Genomic DNA, 19,202 nt, shown 5'->3' on the forward strand with positions numbered 1-19,202 from the left:
AGCCTATTGATGTTAGGAAAAAACATGCCGTTTGGGCATCTCTGCACCAGTTTTCCTGTGGCCGAAATCAGATGTTTCTCCTAAAGTCCAAAACCCAGGATAGAAGATTAAAAGAAAAACTGAGAAATGTGTGAAATGAAAAAGCGGTAAAAAGCTTTACAAACCCTCCAAGTTGACCTGTGGTCGTGGCAATCTAAAGTGATACAGAAACTGGTAGTCTGCCTACTTACCTGAAAACACCAAGATAACATATAAGCTCCAGGCATCCAAGCTGAGCTGATTAAAGTAAGCAGTGAAAGCTCATGGAGTTTAAATATGAAGGTCAAAGAAAACACGAAAATAAAGTAAAACCTTCAGTCAGCTTATCTGTTCTTTCTATTTGGGGCATTGGTACCTCACCGGCAACTGCCTCCCACGAGGTTAAAATTATCATTTTAAGGTGAATTGACATCCGGAAGCTCGCTAACTACCTGAGTACTCAGGGATCCCCCATCTCTTTTATGTTGCCATGATTGAAACTTTGGGGACTGTGCTTGTCTGAGTCATCTCAATTCGTCGGTTTCATTCACCCAACGTGTATAAGCGTTTCAAACACAGTATTTGGGCCACGGTTTATAAACTTGTCTTTCTATTTTTCTTTTTAGTGAGCGTGATATTCTCTAACCGCTCAGAGAAACAGGACTCCGCTTTGCCCAAGGATGCTCCCCACCTCTCTCAGTCTATCTCTTCTGTCACATGCTGTGAGAACCAAGTTCCCTGTGCTCCAGACTCTCCATCACTTCCCAACCTGGCCTCGCCAGTGAACTTGAGCTGTTACTAGTTATCAGCTATGCTCAGTGCAGATTCCAGTATCCTCTTTGCATGCCTCCACCTTCACAGGAACCGGCCATACCGACTTGTCCCATCAGGTTGAGGATTTCTGAGGACGTCAGAGTCCCCAGCCCCCTCCACAGGAGGGCTGAAGAAAGCCAGGGCTTGTCTGAAGGGGGATAGCCCTTGACCCGGTGGGCTCTAGTCCGAAGCTCCTGTTCCTGCGGGACACCCAGGCACAAGGCAGAGGTGGGGGGCGGTCCTGGGTATGGGCAAGCCACGCCCTCTCAGGCGGGGCCCGCAGCGCCCGCCCAGCACTCCGCCTCCGGCTCTATAAAGTTCCTCTTTCTCACCTCACTTTCCTAGTTTCACCACTTGAACTTGGGACCCTTTGCTGCCCTCAGCTAAGAGTGCGGGTGAGGTAAGGCCTGTAGTCGGGCAGAAGGAGGAGTGTGAGGCTGGTGGCAGAGGAAGCCTGGCTTCCATCTCTGAGCCTGAGGGAGCATGCGGAGATAGCGGACCCAGGCTCCGCTCATCTATGCTGCCCTAGGACCTGTGCACTTCGGGTTCTGCATGAAGCTGCTTGGGCGGGAGTTCCAGAACATCCCCCACGGGCTGGGCGGGACGAGCTAACGGGGACTGTGGTGTCATCAAAGGATCGCACTGGCCACAGCTTGTCCTCAGAGGGACAGCCTCTGACTCTCTCTGCTCCAGTGGAAAGCTCCTTTCCAGCCCTGGTTCCTAAAGGACCCAAACTCATCTAGGGCTCCAGCGCATGATTCCTAGGCGGGACGGCCCAGGAGAGCTGAGAGTTCCAAACTTGGGGTGCTCAGAGCCTCTTTTCCCCCATTCCCCTTCTTCACTTCTCTGGCAAGAGTGCTGGTGCTGCTGTCCGCAGCACCCCTTATTCCCAGCCTTGCCTTCACTCCTGCCAGGGTTCACGCTGACATTCTGCAAGTTGGAATCTTCTGTTTCTTGGCTGCGCTGCTTGCCCCATAACCAGACTTCCACTTGTTGCTTCCAGGACCCACGTAATGGTCTCTGGTTGGGTAGGCTTGGCGTTATTCCGAGGACAAAGTAAGGGTGTCATAGAAGAAAGTCAAGAGAGCGAGCTAGGTACTGCAAACCTGCATGGCAGGGACACTGGACCTGGACAAGTGCTAGTCCACGTGCCAGGTCCTTCTCCTCTGGGGCCGCCAGGGCAACCTGAACCCAGGAAGGGGCGAGCATAGAAACAGAGTGAGGGAAAGGTGGGATGAAAGCTACTTGGATCCGGCACAGAGGGGCGAGTGAGCAAAGTGGGCGCCCCAGCGTGGCGCAAGACTTGGGGTCTGCAGAGAAGCTGTGTAGCTAGGAGCTTTCAACGGAGCGCGGAGCGCGTTAAGAAGGATGGTGCGCGCCAAGGGATGCTCTCTATACCTTCCTCAAAGTACCTTCTCTTGGGGGACTTCGGAGACTCTGGCACTGCACGCGAGCACCTTACAGCCTCAGAGACTCGGGGCCTCGTGGGCACCGCAAGAGTTTGGGACGGGGCTTCCCTCCACCCCCGAAAATGATGCGACGGTGGTTGCAGGGAATGTGTGTCTCTCCGCAGCGCACAAGCCCAGGAGGAGGTCCGCACGCGTCATGAACTTGGAGACAGGCAGCCGGGGCTCAGAGTTCGGCATGAGCGCAGTGAGCTGCGGCAATGGGAAACTCCGACAGTGGTTGATCGACCAGATCGACAGCGGCAAGTACCCCGGGCTGGTGTGGGAGAACGAGGAGAAGAGCGTCTTCCGCATCCCGTGGAAACATGCTGGCAAGCAGGACTACAACCGTGAGGAGGACGCTGCCCTCTTCAAGGTTAGCAGCATTCAGGGATCCCTGGGCAGGGGCGGGGTGGGGATGGGGAATCTGAAAGCTCTGAATGTCTGTGGCTCCTGGGCAAAGGACTAAGAGGTGGGCTCCCGCAAGGAGTAGGCCAGGGAATCAAGCCTTGGATCCTGCTTAGGCAAAGTCCCCAGGAGAAGGGGAAGAGGTTGCAAACTCTCCGGGGATTGCATACACAGGAAACCAGGTCCCAATACTCAGTTTGTGTGGAGGAAAGAACTTCCAGCTTCAGGAGCATCTCTGGGGGACCAAGGTTCCCTTTGCATAGCCCATTCGCTGTTTCCTGCCACCACCGCCACCACCACCACCACCACCACCGACTGCTAGGACTACTCTCTGCTTCCCTGTCTCTCTGTGTTTTGTTATTTTTCTGAGTTTCTCTCTCTGTGTTTTGTTATTTTTCTGAGTTTCTCTCTCTGGGTTTTGTTTCTTTGATTGGGCTCTTCTACTGTCTGGTTCTAGTTCTGGAAGCTGCGATCTCTGATTTTCTTTCTTTGAGTAGCTTTGACTATTCCAAATCTTTCTCTGGTATCCCCCTCCCACCCCGTGTGAGTCCCTTAGGACTGATGTCCCCAGAGAACTGACTGGCTCACTGAACTGTGAAGCCCCCAGCCTCCACCTGCCAGCAGGCCGAGGAAGGGGACTTCCTGCGGGAATTTGTTCAAAGTACCTCTGTGATTTTGTAGATGTCCTCTCTGGGGCCTGCCCCCTCCACAGCTCTGTCCCCAGTCTTGCCCACACTTGATTCAGGCACTGGGCGTGTACAGCCCATACTAGGGGTCTCAGGACCCCACTAACATCATGTTCCACATTTCAGGCAACAGCAAATTTGAAACAGTAGCCTTCCTTGCTGAAATGCAATCCATAGAATTCTTTTGACACTCTGGGCTTGACTTCTCATTGTTCTTAGGCTTGGGCATTGTTTAAAGGCAAGTTCCGAGAAGGGATCGACAAGCCAGATCCTCCTACTTGGAAGACAAGATTACGATGTGCTCTGAACAAGAGCAATGACTTTGAGGAACTGGTAGAAAGGAGCCAGCTGGATATCTCTGACCCATACAAGGTGTACAGGATTGTTCCAGAGGGAGCCAAAAAAGGTAAGGGGTTTTCCCAGCCCAGGTCGCAGGATAGAGGCATTATAGCACTCAGAGAGCTGTTCTTCCTAGAGACGGTCAAGTCCTACCTCTGCCATAGGTTAAGCCCAAATGTCCCTTTGCCCATGTTCTCTCCGTTATAAGTGACAACCCTGTGGTATTAGTATAGGATGACCTGGCAGACTTTAAGCCCCATGAGTGTGTGGGTATGCACTTGAAGGCATTATGTTCAGTTACTCCATTCAGTTAGAATCTGGATCAAATTTCCAAACAAAATCTGGAAAATTCATTAAATGTTTACTTACCTAATATCCTCTAGTAAGCATTTTCAAGAGGAGAAAGCACATCCCACACCCCATACCTATTCACATTTCTTGTAATAAAACTACTAGAGTTTCTGGTTTAACATGGCCTGCTAGGATGGTTATGAATATTCAGATCTTGAGTTCCCTCTCTTCCAACTAGTCTACCTCAAGCAGTGCCCAGGAATTTGCATTTGGTTCCAGCCATACAGGATGCCTTAACTAGGTACCATCTCACGACCAGAAACCTCTTGGTGGATCACAGGGATCTGGTTTCCTTCCCTGGCTGCTGCTGACAAGTCAGAGCATGTTTAATCAGTTTAATGGCAAAGACAAATATCTCTCTGAGAGAATTGCTTGAACAACAAACAAACAAACAAACAAACAAAACAAAACAAAACAAACCTAAAATACCTGATTGGTTAATAGGGCTATGCATTCTAAGAATTAAGTGCTTAGGTCCTTTTATAAGATTTAAGTCAGTTCCTTGTTTTACTCTGTGTTCTCTCTTCCTTTTCCCCAAACACACAGGAGCAAAGCAGCTCACTTTGGATGACACACAGATGGCCATGGGCCACCCCTACCCCATGACAGCACCTTATGGCTCTCTGCCAGCCCAGGTATGTGGTAGACTCTTGGTCTTGTGGAAGGCTGGTCCATGCCCTTTTGACTAGCTCCACACAGAGAGGCAAACACAAATGAAAACTGTAGGGCTGACGTCTTATTTGCTATGGCTAGTACACACGCTGAACAAAAACTTGGTCAGAGAAGGATGTTTCAGTTCCAGTATGGTGTCACTGTCCCTGACGCCACAGTTTTGTTGGGGAGTTTGATGGGTCCCACCTGTGGAGAGAGGCTTCCACGGATGGTCAGATCTTCTGGGAATCAGACCTTCTGTGGAAGTCAAAGGTTTTGGAAGTAGTACTTTTATCATGTGAAACCGCAGAGCAGCTGACTTCTCTAGGCTTCCCTGATGTGAATTACAGTACTGTTTTATTCACTTTGGTGGCTTAAAAAGGGCAGATTTCACTGCGGTATTCTTGGTGCCATGTTCAGCCATATGATGAAGCCTTACAAAAATCACGGCTTTACACAATGTCCCCATTGTGCTTTCAGACCCTCTATGGCTGTTTTCTACCTAGTGTGATAGACAGTCCATGTTACTTTTGGGGCAAAATGACTTGTCTGCTGGACAAAAAAAGGGGGTTCCCTGAGGAGTTTGGGTAATATGAAAGGACTCCGACACCCACTGATGTCTTCCTCTTAGCAATCCCTGTGCTCTGTCAGCAGGTTCATAACTACATGATGCCACCCCATGACAGGAGCTGGAGGGATTATGCCCCTGACCAGTCACACCCAGAAATCCCATATCAATGTCCTGTGACGTTTGGCCCACGAGGCCACCACTGGCAAGGCCCATCTTGTGAAAATGGTAAGGATTGTGCCAGGGCAGCAGACAGTAGAACAACCTGGGCTCGGGGTGTGGGCAGCACCACAGGGCTTTTCCCTACCATTGAGATACCAGAGACACATCACATGAAGCTGCTACTGTTGTTGTTGCTGCTGCTGCTGGGGTGGTGGGGTGGTGGGGTGGTGGTGGTGGGTGTTGGGGTATGTTGCCTTGTCCTGTGAAATGTTGAAGTCCTCAGATCCATGATAGCCCTTAGTCTGTGTGGGGACTTAACTAGAAGACCCCAGAGATCATTCCAAGTAGCTGAAAAGTGCCCCATTTTTAATACATAGAGAAAAACATGGATGATGACAAACTCTCAATGACAGTAATGTCAATTATAAAACTTGTCTATATTTTGTTTTAACTGAGTTGTCCCTTATTACCAATGGTGATTAAGTTGGGGGGGTTTGCTGTGTCCCACCTATCTCCCTAGTCTGTATCTTTCTACTCTCCTGTTAAGTAGAGAGTTGTGCCCAGTCCACCTCAGCAGGAAATCATTGCTAGTTCATGTCTCTTGAATAATAATGAGTCATCTATAGCTGTTCTTAGTACTAAGGAAGGAAGGATCAGAGCGAAAGTAATCCACAAAGTATCTCTACAAATGAGTGCCCTGCCCCAAAAGACCCACAGGGGTCCCCCAGATGCTAGCTGAGCTCTCACAGAAGAAACACCCATTAACCAGACACAAAAAATTTCACAAACTATGCTCAGTGAGACTTGGGTCCTTTAGTGTTTATTTAGGTGAGTGCACAGAGCTCCACCTCGGGTCCTTTTTGGACTGTCTTTAAGGTAGAGTCTTGCTAAATTACCAAGGCTAGATTGCTCTTTGATCTTCCTGCCTTCAACTCTTGAGTGGCTGGGACTACAATCTTGTTCTAATGGACTGAACATAAAACAAATTTTTAGGACTTTCAAGTTCACTTTTTAAATATAAGTCTTGACATGGGTCACTGTGCGAGTAGTCCTTTTATATTGTTCTGGAAATAGTTTCCTTGTCACAATTTCGTCAACATCCCCACTCAGTCTGTGCATGCTTATTACACTAATCTTGCTTTAATGTGACATAACTTCTCTGCTGTCAGAGAACACGGTTCAGCCACTCCCCCTAGCTAACAAACAGTAAGCAGAATAAATGAGGGTTGAAAAATTAATTCATCTTTGAACCAGTCTTATAGAAGTTTGAACTCTGACCCTGCTGGTAACTTGCTATGTGGGCTGGTGCAAGTCCCTCTCCTTCTGGGCCTCAGTTTCCCTATAGATTTGGAGTGAGCTCTAGGTTTCCATCCAGAGCTGTGCTGTGGCTCCTTCCTTCATCACCCTAATTTTTACCACTGGATGTGGACTTTGGCCTTTGTCCCATAATCACACATTCTGCTGCTAGCAGGTGCTTAGAGGCTGTCAGGCTTGGGTTGGAAGCCATGGCCTCTCCCAACTCAAGAGCCTCCCTGCACTCAGACTCGATACTTAGACATCATCTGATTTTTATTTGCAAATGCAGGTTGCCAGGTGACAGGAACCTTTTATGCTTGTGCCCCACCTGAGTCCCAGGCTCCTGGAATCCCCATTGAGCCAAGCATAAGGTCTGCTGAAGCCTTGGCGCTCTCAGGTGAGTGTGACGCTTCCTGCAAAGCTCTGAGGGAGGTAGCATCTTTTCTCTACTGAGGTTGGGTGAGGATTTAGACTCTCACCTTGCAGGCCCCAGGGTCTGGAGTAGGCATGGTCCAGGCTATATGGACATCACACTGAATCAAGTACACTATTAGAAATATCCCAGCACTCGGGAGGCAGAGGCAGGCGGATTTCTGAGTTCGAGGCCAGCCTGGTCTACAAAGTGAGCTCCAGGACAGCCAGAGCTATAAAGANAAACCCTGTCTCGAAAAACCAAAAAAAAAAAAAAAAAAAAGAAATCTCCACAGCAGTACCAGCTAGCCAAATACTATTTGGACGATGTCTTTAACCTTCTACATCATTACCTGCCCGGTTTTCCAGGAATGTGTAACCAGGCTCCTCCTCCAGCATACATTCTCCATTCTCACAGTGTGGAAAGGCTTTATAGGCACAAAAGAATGCTGTTTGTCCTTTTAGGGTTTAGGGTTGGCCACAAACAGGTGGTCTGGGTTGCTTCCAAGGAACACTGTTTCTGAACCCTGGTCTCTGAGAAGTTCTTATGCCCCCTAAAGGATCATATAGGTCTGACTCCCTCACAACTTTGACAGAATTGCTGAGCATGTGTGGATTTGATCTGATTTTAAAGTTCTGTTACTAAGGAAACCTGCACTTGGAGAGACGGACCAGTATTTTAAAAGCCCACACTCAGTCGAAGCAGACATCCTATGTCCATTTAGTCTTTAGGTGATTTTTTTTGGGATGTTTTCAAATGGAATTATTAGAATTCTCATCATGTCCTCGGCTACCTTAAAAGTCTCTGACTGAAGACATCAACTGCATTTTGACAATTTTAAACACTCCCCTTGTTCTCGAGGGAGGAAGAAGTTTTAAAATCTAGTTCCTTCCAGCTCTGATGTTCAGGGAGACTTTGTGAGCCACTCAAGAACAGCCGAGGGGCGCGTCTGAGCATCAGGGTTTATCACAGACACTAGAAAGCTCCAGATCCTCTTCTGGAGCACCTAAGACTTGTGTGGGTGCCCCAAGAGTAGGAAATAAACAGTTATTTATATCTCTGCAATCTTGTGATTTGGGTGACATTAAATGAAATGAAACCTGCCCTACCAGTCACCTCAGATGGCCAACGCCCCCTCTCTTTGGGTGCACCACTTGTTGTGCTCTTCATAGCTGCAGCCATGGAAGACACCATGATGTGGGCTGTCAGAACTTGCCATTGAAGAATACGAGGCTTTTGTGGGTTTCTTCTTCTGGTTTGCATAATTAATTATCAACCCTGAGTGCACTTTTCAGAAAGCTATTCTTTCCAGGCATTGTTGGGGCTCCAACCACCAGCACGGGTATCTATCTCTGCCTGGGGAGCCCTTTGCACACCCAGCTTGCCCTTTCGGCCCGTGGGTGGTATTTTAAAGTGGCTTCTGAAATCAACAAAATCATGTGTCAATAAATTCCTGTCTTAAAGCTGTAGAAACCCAACCTAGTTGTTGGGTTCTTTTCAGAGTTGAACACGAAGCTTAGAGGGATTTCAGGGGGGTTTTACATTAACCACTGGCTTTTAGAGCATTTCTCATCAATTCCTTCCCCTACTCCAAGAAAGCTGACTTAAAAATAAGAAAATAAAAGTATCATTTTTCAGAGCCCAGAAATTGTTATTTAAGTGTCCGTCTCTAACATATCTATGTGGGTTTTGTTGTTGTTGTTTGTTTTACTTAATGACATCATGGTAACACCTTAGGGGAGTTCCAGAGCTGAAGACACTATTTGCTTTTCTTCTAAGATGTTTCTGTATTTCTTTTACTAATAGAAATCTGTCCCAGAGGTCAACTCCAAAATCAAAATTGAGTTGCTGGAAGATGAATTCCAATTCATATTGTAGACAAAAATGCCACCACTGTTAACACCATCATCCAAAAAGCCCTCATAACAGGGGTGCTTTCTAATAAAATTTGGCTGAAAATTCAAGAAATATATACCCCTCCCCAAGATAAGTAAATGCCACAGCAACATTTGAAAATGATCATGTCAGAGAGATCAGTTTCTTTCCACAAGCTTCTCTTAGTATTGAATGTGCTTGAGGTCTAAGAATCTACAGGGAATAAGAACAGCTAACATCTCCAAGACTTCCTTGGTCCTAGGATCTTTCACTTGTTTGTGGAGCATCTTGACACTCAAGTGTTCTACCTGCTGTCCTTTGTATCAGCCTAGTCACTGAGTCTTTGGGGCTCTGAGCAAGGTGGCACCTTTCTCAAATCCATCAGCACTGACTCCAGAGTTTTGTTCACAGACTGCCGGCTGCATATCTGCCTATATTACCGGGACATCCTCGTGAAAGAGCTGACCACGTCGAGCCCTGAAGGCTGCCGGATCTCCCACGGACACACCTATGATGTTAGCAACCTGGACCAGGTCCTGTTTCCCTACCCGGACGACAATGGACAGAGGAAGAACATTGAGAAGTTGCTGAGCCACCTGGAGAGGGGACTGGTCCTCTGGATGGCTCCAGATGGGCTTTATGCCAAAAGACTCTGCCAGAGCAGGATCTACTGGGATGGGCCCCTGGCGCTGTGCAGTGATCGTCCCAACAAGCTAGAAAGAGACCAGACTTGCAAGCTCTTTGACACACAGCAGTTTCTGTCAGGTAACACACCTCACAGTCTGTTAGAATGGAGGTGGTGGTGGGTGCTGGCTGTGAAGGTCTCAAATGGCAGTGTCTGCCTACCCTAGACAGAGGTCTTCCTCCTGAGATCTCTGAGCTCATGCAGAAATAGAATTCCTGCCTGATTTATGCCTAGCCTTTGTCTGTTGTGTACTCCCCTTATTAGCAGAGGGCCAGAAAGAGGATCCATATTTGCTGGCCAGGATAGACACTGGTGTAGGTTGATCTCTTAATTTATCATCATTATTTTCACTCTAGGTTTTTGTTTTGTTTCTTTTGTCAGAATATATGTAGCTCAGGCTGGTCTAGAACTAGAGGTCCTCCTGCCTCGGGATTGTATCTGTACACCAGCACATCTGGCCAATGAATTAAAATGTGGGCTTTCAGCGGCATGTGCCCCACCCCCAGGGAGGTTTCACTGTGTTGGCTCTCTGCTCTCAGCAAGTTTATCTGCTGACACTTCAGCTCTTTAGGGGTTTCTAGAAAAATCAAGAAGGTTAGAAACACCATCTTAACATTTTTGGTTATGAGATGTGTCACCCTTATAAAATTGTCACACTGCGAGGCAGGACCAAAGCTGAGAATGTAAGGAATAGATTCAGCGAGGGGGAAATTCAGAGAAGAATTTGGTCTTATCTCTGGCATACGAAGGCTTCTAATCATATTTTCCAGAACCTGTACTTCTTATGGTATGATTTTTGACTTTGGGTAGTTACGTTAGACCAGGGCTGGCTTATATGAAGTCATTAGTCTTGCCACTGGTGGGTACCACCCAGAGGCCTCCCCTAGAAACATAGCAGAGGATGCCTTTAAGGAAGCAGGCTGCTCTGCTGACTGCTGATTGTCATTCCCCCACCCCCATCATATCCTAAGCTTGCTTTCTTCCCAATGCCCTTCCCAAGCAGCTCACACCTCTGGCTTTCCTGTGCTTTCCTTTTCATGAACCGGGACTTGCCTTGCTCTCTCTCATCCATGCACACTGTGATGCTTTAAAATTCGTGCACACTAGGATCTGGCTAAATCCACTAATTAGCATACATATCACCTTGCCTGTCTATCTTTTTTAATTTGGTAAGAACATTACCTGAAACCTACTCTCAATATTTTTTTAAGCACATGGTCTGTTCATTATTAGTCATGAGGATATACCATCCTTGAACTTGTGTTCAGCAAACTCCTCTTGTCTTAGTGACAGTTTTTATTCTTTGACCCACAGCTTCCTAGCCACTTCCCACTTGTGGTGACTGCCATTTGGCGCTACTTTTATGAGCTCAACTATTTTGGAGTTCGCAATGGAGCGTCGCAATCTTTGTCTTTGTGTGCATGGCTAATTTCACTTGGCATGATGTTCTCCAGGCTCATTTGTGTCATTACTAATGACAGGCCTTCCTTCTTTATAAAGGCTAGGGATATTCCACTGGGGTATCTGTATCGTGTCACTTTCTCTTTATCTGTGTATCACTGTGGGTACTTGGGATGATGCCTTGTCTAAGCAGGTCTGATGGGTACTGCTGAGTGGGGGAGTGTAGCTGTCTCTCCAAAACCAATTTGCTCTGCCTTGGTTACGTTAGACCAGGGCTGGCTTCTATGAAGTCATTAGCCTTGGGTATGCACACAGAAGGGGACTGCTGAGTCCTAAATGTGCTGCTTCCTTCTGTTCATTTACAAAGAAGACAAAAAGCCCCAGTGTGCTTGGTACTAGTGGTGTTTCCTCAGCCCTTTGAGTTCCAGTGGCCAATATTTGTTTAGGCTCATCCAAATCCTCTTTCGTTTCCAAAAACAAACATATTCCTTGCTAAATATCCTCCCCTGAGAGGTGGGACACAGAAAAGAGAATCATCTCAGGCTCCAACGCGTCTCAGGCTCCAAGGCGTCTCTGGCTCCAAGGCCTGATGAAGATCTTTGGAGCTGGGTGTGATCTAAGCCTTGGTCAGACAGCCTTTGCCTCTCTTAGAGTGAGTTCTAGTGTTTGTGGTTCAAGGCAAAGAAAAATAACTTCTGGAGATGGATAGGTACACACATCCTATGTCTGCCCTGGGGTCTGGAAGTCCTATGTGCCCTCCAGAAGGCTACCACTCACTCCCTGCTTGATTAAGGTAGCTCAGAATAGTGACAATTGCCAGCGACAGGGCTTTGAGGTACACTAAGTCTTGGTGTGCCAAAGAGGATCCAATTTGGCAGGAGACAAATGCCAAAACAGAGTGGACACCTTGGACTAGAAATTTGCTTCCTAGGACTTATTAGTTATTAATGAGTAAAGACTATTTCCCTTTGTTCCCTTCTTCTCTAGTGGGGCCTGTTGTTTTTGCTGTCCACAGTCCCCAAGCCGCACAGAGGCTCAGGGAAGATGACATTGCTGCAGAAAGGCCCAACAACCTCTGAACCTAAGGATGCCCACCCAATGGTCCGGGAAGAGCAGGCTGAGGTGGACTTTCTTAGAGAGTCGTATCCCTTGCTTGCTACTCTGACCTAGCCCCACGTAGGTCCCGGCCACAGTGCTATGCACTTTATACAGTGTTCCTAAACCTACTGGGTTTGATTTAAATTCTGGAAGAAGAAAGAGAAAGAAATGCAGGAAGTCAGTTCTGTGAGCTTCTAGAAGCTCTTCAGTTGCAGAGAGCAGTGGAAATCTTTGATGTCTACCCATTCTGGATTTGCACCCCACTAGGGACAGTCCCCATAGGCACAGTTGAGAATTCATATCTGATCAGGGCAGAGTCTTCATGCCTGCTCTGTGGAGGCAGCTTTTTAATGTCAGTTCTTTCATGCAGACAAGACCTGGGAACCTAGCTCTGGGAGGAGGAATAAAGGTTAATGCCAGTGAGTGGATGTGGCTTTCTGCTTGTGCTGGGGGAGGAAGCCAAGGCCTTGCACATACAAGGCAAGTGTTCTGCTCCAAGTGGTGATGCCCCCAGCCATGGGCAGGTTTCTTTTCAGCAATCTTCTTGTCTGTTTCATGTCTCTCAGGCAGGACTAGCCTCAGCATGACATCCTTGTCAGAGGGGCTTCATTGGTCCCCTTCTCCCTGTATCATTCTGTCCCCAAAGTGAGATTGAAGCCTACTCTGGTTCTCCAGTTTTGGAGTTTTAGACCTAGTGCCAAGTAGGACCCAGCTGCCAACAGCTGGTGAGAGAGACAGATGCTCTTGGTGCCCAAACACCACGTGGCCTCCATGGTTAGCTAGTGGGGTTAAAAAATAACTCTGGGCCATCAGAACATTTTGACTCTTTACATTAAAATGTCTCCTTTGCCTGTGCTGATTGTTTGACTCAGCGTGGCTACTTTTCTTTTTCTTCTTTGTCGCCTTCTTTTTGACCTTGTGCATTTCCGTGAGTGTAGTGCTGCAGACCCAAGTTCTTAAGGTTGGGTCATGTTCCTTACGAGTAATGAAGTAAAACCAGTGCCAAGTCAGGAAATCATATGTGAACTTGACCATGTGATTTTGTGTCTAGGGTCTGCTCTAAGGGCTGGACTTAGGGGAACAGAACCCGGGCTCTCCCAAAGCAGACTCCCACGTGACTCTGGCTTTCCGTTCACCCGCTTTACCAGGTGTCTGAACAGTTTGGTTTTTTTTTTTTTTTTTCTTTCTTTCTTGTGGGTTTTCAGAGCTGCAAGTGTTTGCTCACCATGGCCGGCCAGCACCGAGATTCCAGGTGACTCTGTGCTTTGGTGAGGAGTTTCCAGACCCTCAGAGACAGAGGAAGCTCATCACAGCTCATGTGAGTACCTGGTTACATCACCCGTAAATCACACACTGTGGAGCTGTCCCTTTTAGAGAAGTGGCAAGTGACGAGTAAATGTCAGCTCACCTGGGAAAATAGATGTAGACCTTAAAATAGTGCAGGAGGAAGCAGGCTCCAGTGAACACCACAGCTCAGGGAGGCACCCGCAACCTACTTCCAGACAAATTCTGTCACCACTGAATCAGCAGGGCACATGACTTGGACCCAAGGCTCTCTTTGTTCTGTATGCTTTATTGTTTCATACAGACAGTTACCTTCCCTTTTATAGGAATTTTCAATAGTTGGGACCAAGTACTGCCCTCTGACATCTCTGTTTCTTGTGTGGTTTTAAAGATGCTGTCCTTTCGAGTAGAGTAGCACTTTCCTCCTGGGAGGCTGCCTGTTATGTATTATGCTTCATAGTGCCTCCTAACTTCAGATAGTTCCCAGACCCTCGTTTTGTTGCTGGACTTTAGGGAGCTATTTAACAGTTGGACAAGGGAGGTGGAGGAGGCTGAGTCTTCCCAGGAATCCAGGTAGGTCAGTCTATCCTCACAGCTAGGGTTTATTTAGATAATGTTCATCACTCACTTAATAATTAAAAAGTAATTCTGAATACATATTTTTAATTAGAAAATTTTACTTAATTACATATCTTGAAAAGTATGCAGTATGGAGTAAAGGTTATGTCCCAGATAGCCACAATATCTCAGTGCAAATGGGATATTAGCTCTGATAATATCTCTTAGTGGAAATTGAAGACTGGGCATACAGCTCAGTGGAAGGCATTTGCTAGGCATTGGTAAAGCCCTGGGTTCTGAACCCCTCCCATGATGGGGGTTGGGCACTGATGTTGAACATCCAGCCTCCCTTCTTGGTTGCAAAAAGTAAAATCCAAGAAGCAACAAACGGGCTGGTGAGATGGCTCAGTTGTTAAGAGCACCAGCCGTTCTTCCAGAGGTCCCGAGTTTAATTCCTAGAAACCACAAGTGCCTCACAACCATCTGCAGTGAGATCTAATGCCATCTTCTGGTGTGTTTGAAGACTGCTACAGTGAACTCACATACATATAAATCTTAAAAAAAATAAAAGGCAACGAAACTATGATCCTGGCCTTGAGCATTTTCTCAGTTCTAACTGGTGGTTGATATCAAATGACACTGCAGATGTGTGAATGAATCTAGCATAGATAAGCAGTAATTTTTTTTAAGGTAGTCAGTAAATTCTAGCATAGATCTCATTTTAAGGACTTTGGGTGCAGTGGGGCTCCGCAGAAAAGGGAGCAACAATAGTCGTATAGGCAAAGGGCCTCAAAATGCTGCCCTGTGGTCCACAGATGGAAAACATACATGGTCACCCATGAACTCTCCTGGTCTCCTTATTACAGACTTAATTCATATGGGTGCTTACAGAGTAATCCTACCAGACATCACATATCAAATAACAAATAGGCTTGATTTATTGATGATTGGTTGTTACAGAGCACTCAGCCTGACTTGGTGAGGCTGGCTTTGACTGGGGAGGCAATCGATGCTTATAAACAAACTAGCTCTATCAGAGCCAGTGAGCTGCTGTCTTGTTGCTGGCCAGCTCTGTCTTCTACTTGTAGTTCAGAGTTGTGTCTATTGCAGTCATCTGGTTCTTCAGGATGAGCCCCTCTGTCAGACTCATGAACCTCACTTACCCAGCATGTTACTTAGCCTTTTAACTTGGTCATCTCATTCAATAATGTCCAGTTAACTCATTCACTAAATGCCAAATCCAAGAGGCAATTGGTTTCAAAATGCCATATTTATCTTCAATTATAGAATCAAGAGTTCTATTTCTAGGGTTTTTTATTCTAGGTATTGTAAGAGCAAATGAAACTGGTTTTTCAAATGGCTCTGAATGTGAACTGCTTCACTGTGTTATGTTATCCTGTGCAGCTTGTAGGTTTACTTAGAGTCCTAGGGTCATTTCATGATGTCCCAATTGTATGGTGTTAAGAAGAATATTCTAATGATGTCTTTTTTTTTTAATGTCTTATTAAAGGTGGAACCTCTGCTAGCCAGACAACTGTATTACTTTGCTCAACAAAACACTGGACATTTCCTGAGGGGCTACGAGTTACCTGAGCACATCAGCACTCCAGATTACCACCGCTCCCTCCGTCATTCTTCCATCCAAGAGTGAGAAGAAATACTCTGACAGGGCAGCCGGTTGCTGCCCTTTCTCTTTGGAAGAGCTAAGAAGTGGGTTTCCACTTGAAGACAACAACAGGGCTTTGTGAGGAAAAACAGCTGTATCTGCTCAACAGAGGAGCTTCCCCCAGAAGAGTGCCTGCCATCCAGGTTTTGACAAGTGCCAGGACTTGGGTGACTGTGCCCTGGCTTATAACTGTGAAACTTGATCAGTGTTGTGTTTACATGTACTTGAATGCTGGCTTTAGCCTGGTATCGATGGACTTTTGCTTGAAGACTGAAAACCTGTGCCAGCATGAATCCCTGACAAGAGAAGACATTTGTATTATTGGTCCATTTCTCAGGGAAGTAAAGTCTAGACTAGAGACTACTCTATTCACTCACAGAGAAACGCATTCCTGGATAGAGGAGCTGTAGGCTGCCCAGATCATGTCCACTGAGTGAAGGGACTTGGTTCTTAGGTCCAGTCTAGGCTATCATGTCCTGATCCTGCACTCTCTCTGAGTGGACCCTACATCCTGTTTGCTCCCTCTTCTTGCCCTTCCCTAAAAGTCAGCTGGTGGACTCTTGTTGCCACATACTTGAGCCAAAAAATCATCAGGGACATCTAAGATGAGACATGTTTGCATCTCCTCTGATCTAACAATGGCTACAAACTTTTTTGTTGTTATTGTCTCCCCTTTCTGTTTTGCCTCTCATTCTTTAGAATTGTTGCGGTTTTTGTAAAGAAAGGAAGAGAGAGAGAGACCGAATATACTAGAGATAGATTTTTAAAATTCTGTGCCATTTCCCCTTCTATTTGTTTTGTTGGCCATCAGTGGTCTCCATGGCAACACTGGGAGGGCGGAGCCTTTGAGCAGGTTGGGAAGTGTCCCGGACACCAGTGGTTCAGTGTACAGCTGCAGACTCAGTGGGCTGTTTCTGCTTATTTTGTATATTAGATGCTTCCTTGTGCCAATAATAGTTTGACAGAGTCTCAAAATTACCGGGCTTCTTTTCCAACAACACATTCTTTCACAGAATCCCAAAGAGTCTCACTTGCCTTCATAACCGTCTGATCCCTTATTGTTACTGTTTTGTTTAGGTGGCTTTGCCATGCTCTGGGATTTTTCTGCTACCACAACATCATTTCTGACTCTTTCGGGCTCAGAAAGAGTTAAGTGCTCTTGCACACTCGGCACTTACTTCTTTTTAATTTTTTTTTTTAACATGCCACTCTTAATATTTCTTCTTAAGTCTTTCAGCAGCATACATTCAATAAGCAATGGACCATTGGTTGTCTTATTTTATTGTTTTATTTTTAAAAAGGAACCTTTGATAAATAATACACATTACAGAAAATGGAAGCATTTTTCATAGAGAAGGTAAAAACTGAAATGCATTTTATGTTCGGATCCTCCTGTATTAGCTCCAAGAGTTCAGTCTGTCCTTTAAGCATGTTTTAGTTTTCAATACATATATATGAAGTTGCCCTTTCTTAGAGAGAGAGAGAGGTGATGACACTCTTATGTAACCAACTATACAGACTTACCTCATCTTTTGAGTGGCATGTGGACTTCCACTGCTATGTGCCTAGGTGCAGTTTAGACATCTTCTTAGCTACCCATCCCAGCAGCCCACTGAGTCTCGTGAACTGAAGTCACTTATACATCTTATAGATGCAAAACATTCTGGGGTATATTATCCCAAGGGAAGATGAAGGCAAAATCGGGAAGCACTCTTCCTGAGGCCCCAAGCCACAGCTGTCCTCCTGGAGTGTCTTAACCATATCTGGCACTTCACCAAGGTTCCTTGCCTGGTCCTGTATGACCATGACTCTTCATTCCATAAGCAGATGCTTTGTCTCAATTGCCATGTGAATTCTTATGTTTTTTGTTTTTTCCTTAATATTATGCTGTTTCATCAGTGAAGCTGAATTTTCTGGAAAATGCTGTATGGTTCAGGCCCCAGTTCATGTTTCACTTTACAGCCATGCATGCTGATGCCTTTCATCTTGACGAATGGAATGATGGGCAAACACTCCTGACACAGAGAAGAACACCTCCCTCATCCCTTGCTGAAACAAAGTGCAATGCACACAGTAGAATTTAGTTTGCTCGCACTGGAAGATGCCATTGAAGAGGTAGGCTGAGGAACACTGTATCCTAGGGAGAAAATATGCAAGTCTCACAGGTGTTTTCTGTTGGCTTGTTTCTGGTCCTTGAGCAGGCTTAGTATCTAGTTTCAAACTAGAAACCCCAAAGCCCTCAGTCATTGTCCTGGACAGAGTTAGTAGACCCCACCTGTAGAAATCCAGATGCAATCTGGGATTGGAGCACAGAGAGGCTTGCTCTATCGTGAGAATGCCCAGCCTGCAGAGGTCCGGGTGTGGTGCCTGAGTGGCTGTATGCCAGACACAGGAACGCCAGCAGGCTGAGTGTGGTGACTGATATGTGAGGTGCCCTTGCCCTGCAGACAGGCCGAGTGTGAGCCCCAGCAGCAGAGGGTTCTGAGAGTCAGGGTGGTGTCATGTCCTACACAGGAAGAGCCTTCAATATTACTTTTTAAGCGAACTTTCCCATTGCTGATATTTTGATAAAAATCCACACAAGGTTTAAATGCCCCCTCATCCCTCTCCAGACAGTCTTGCCCATCCCACTGATGAGTTGTTGTTGTTGTTGTTGTTGTTGTTGTTATTGGTGAAAATTGTGAAATTGTTAAGGTCTCTGTTTTTGTTATTTATCTCCCTAAATCACATGGCTGCTGCATACATTGCAATGTTGCCCTACCACACGCATCTTTTTGCAAGTTGCTTCTTCACTCATTGAAGAAGCCTGCACCGTAAGTGAAACTCACTCAGTCCTTGCTAATTGCTGCTCACTGTCACGTGAACACAGAGAAGGCTGGTTTTCCTGGACCCATTTTCAGTGCTTTGAGGAATATGAGTCCAGAGTATATTGAAGTAGAAGACAATGTTTGGCAAGCCAGTTCTTATTAGACACTGCTACAGGCTTCACAATCTTCAAGGTGGACCCACCTCATGTGGAAGAGCATCATTGCCCCTCTGCTCCCATGCGTTGTGCATCCCCTTCACAGTGAAAGACCTGCTGGGGACCAGGACTCAGAGATCTCTGGCTTTGAGCTCATATCTTGGCTTCCTGTCATGTCTAAGCCCGACAGGAAAGTGTGGCACCATCCTGCCTGCGGCATTGGGTGGATAAACCATGGATTTTGCTGTAAACTTGCTTCACAAGGGAAACTGTGTGTTTTAAAATATTTGATAAATAAAGGATTTCTAGAAAGATTGACTGTGGAGCATATTTAATACCATCCTCACAGCCCTTGAAACACTTCCTCTATCTGCTGGGTTCTTGGTGAGGCTGTCAGTGGCCTACTTCCTTCCTGGCTGCCTGTGAGTCCCTGAAATCAGATCTCTAAAGTGTTCAGCAGAGAGAGAGAGAGAGAGAGAGAGAGAGAGAGAGAGAGAGAGAGAGAGAGAGAGAGAGAGAGAGAG

General features: G+C 46.4%; 1 protein-coding gene across 2 annotated transcripts; it reads left to right on the forward strand.

Annotated features, from left to right (window-relative positions):
* The first annotated feature begins 1,168 nt into the window (after positions 1 to 1,168).
* On the forward strand, positions 1,169 to 17,044 carry Irf4 (interferon regulatory factor 4). Of its 2 annotated transcripts, none has more exons than XM_021180705.2 (9): positions 1,169 to 1,231; positions 2,405 to 2,652; positions 3,590 to 3,776; positions 4,607 to 4,695; positions 5,363 to 5,507; positions 7,027 to 7,134; positions 9,436 to 9,789; positions 13,414 to 13,526; positions 15,561 to 17,044. In XM_021180705.2, the coding sequence occupies exons 2-9, from the start codon at positions 2,437 to 2,439 to the stop codon at positions 15,699 to 15,701; spliced, it is 1,353 nt and encodes a 450-aa protein (XP_021036364.1). In that variant the 5' UTR covers positions 1,169 to 1,231; positions 2,405 to 2,436; the 3' UTR covers positions 15,702 to 17,044. The 2 variants fall into 2 exon arrangements, with proteins under 2 accessions (XP_021036364.1, XP_021036365.1); XM_021180706.2 differs by having other exon boundaries at positions 5,366 to 5,507.
* Positions 17,045 to 19,202: the final 2,158 nt, after the last annotated feature.

The sequence above is a fragment of the Mus caroli genome, chromosome 13 (genome assembly GCF_900094665.2).
Source record: "Mus caroli chromosome 13, CAROLI_EIJ_v1.1, whole genome shotgun sequence".
Classification (NCBI taxonomy): domain Eukaryota; kingdom Metazoa; phylum Chordata; class Mammalia; order Rodentia; family Muridae; genus Mus; species Mus caroli.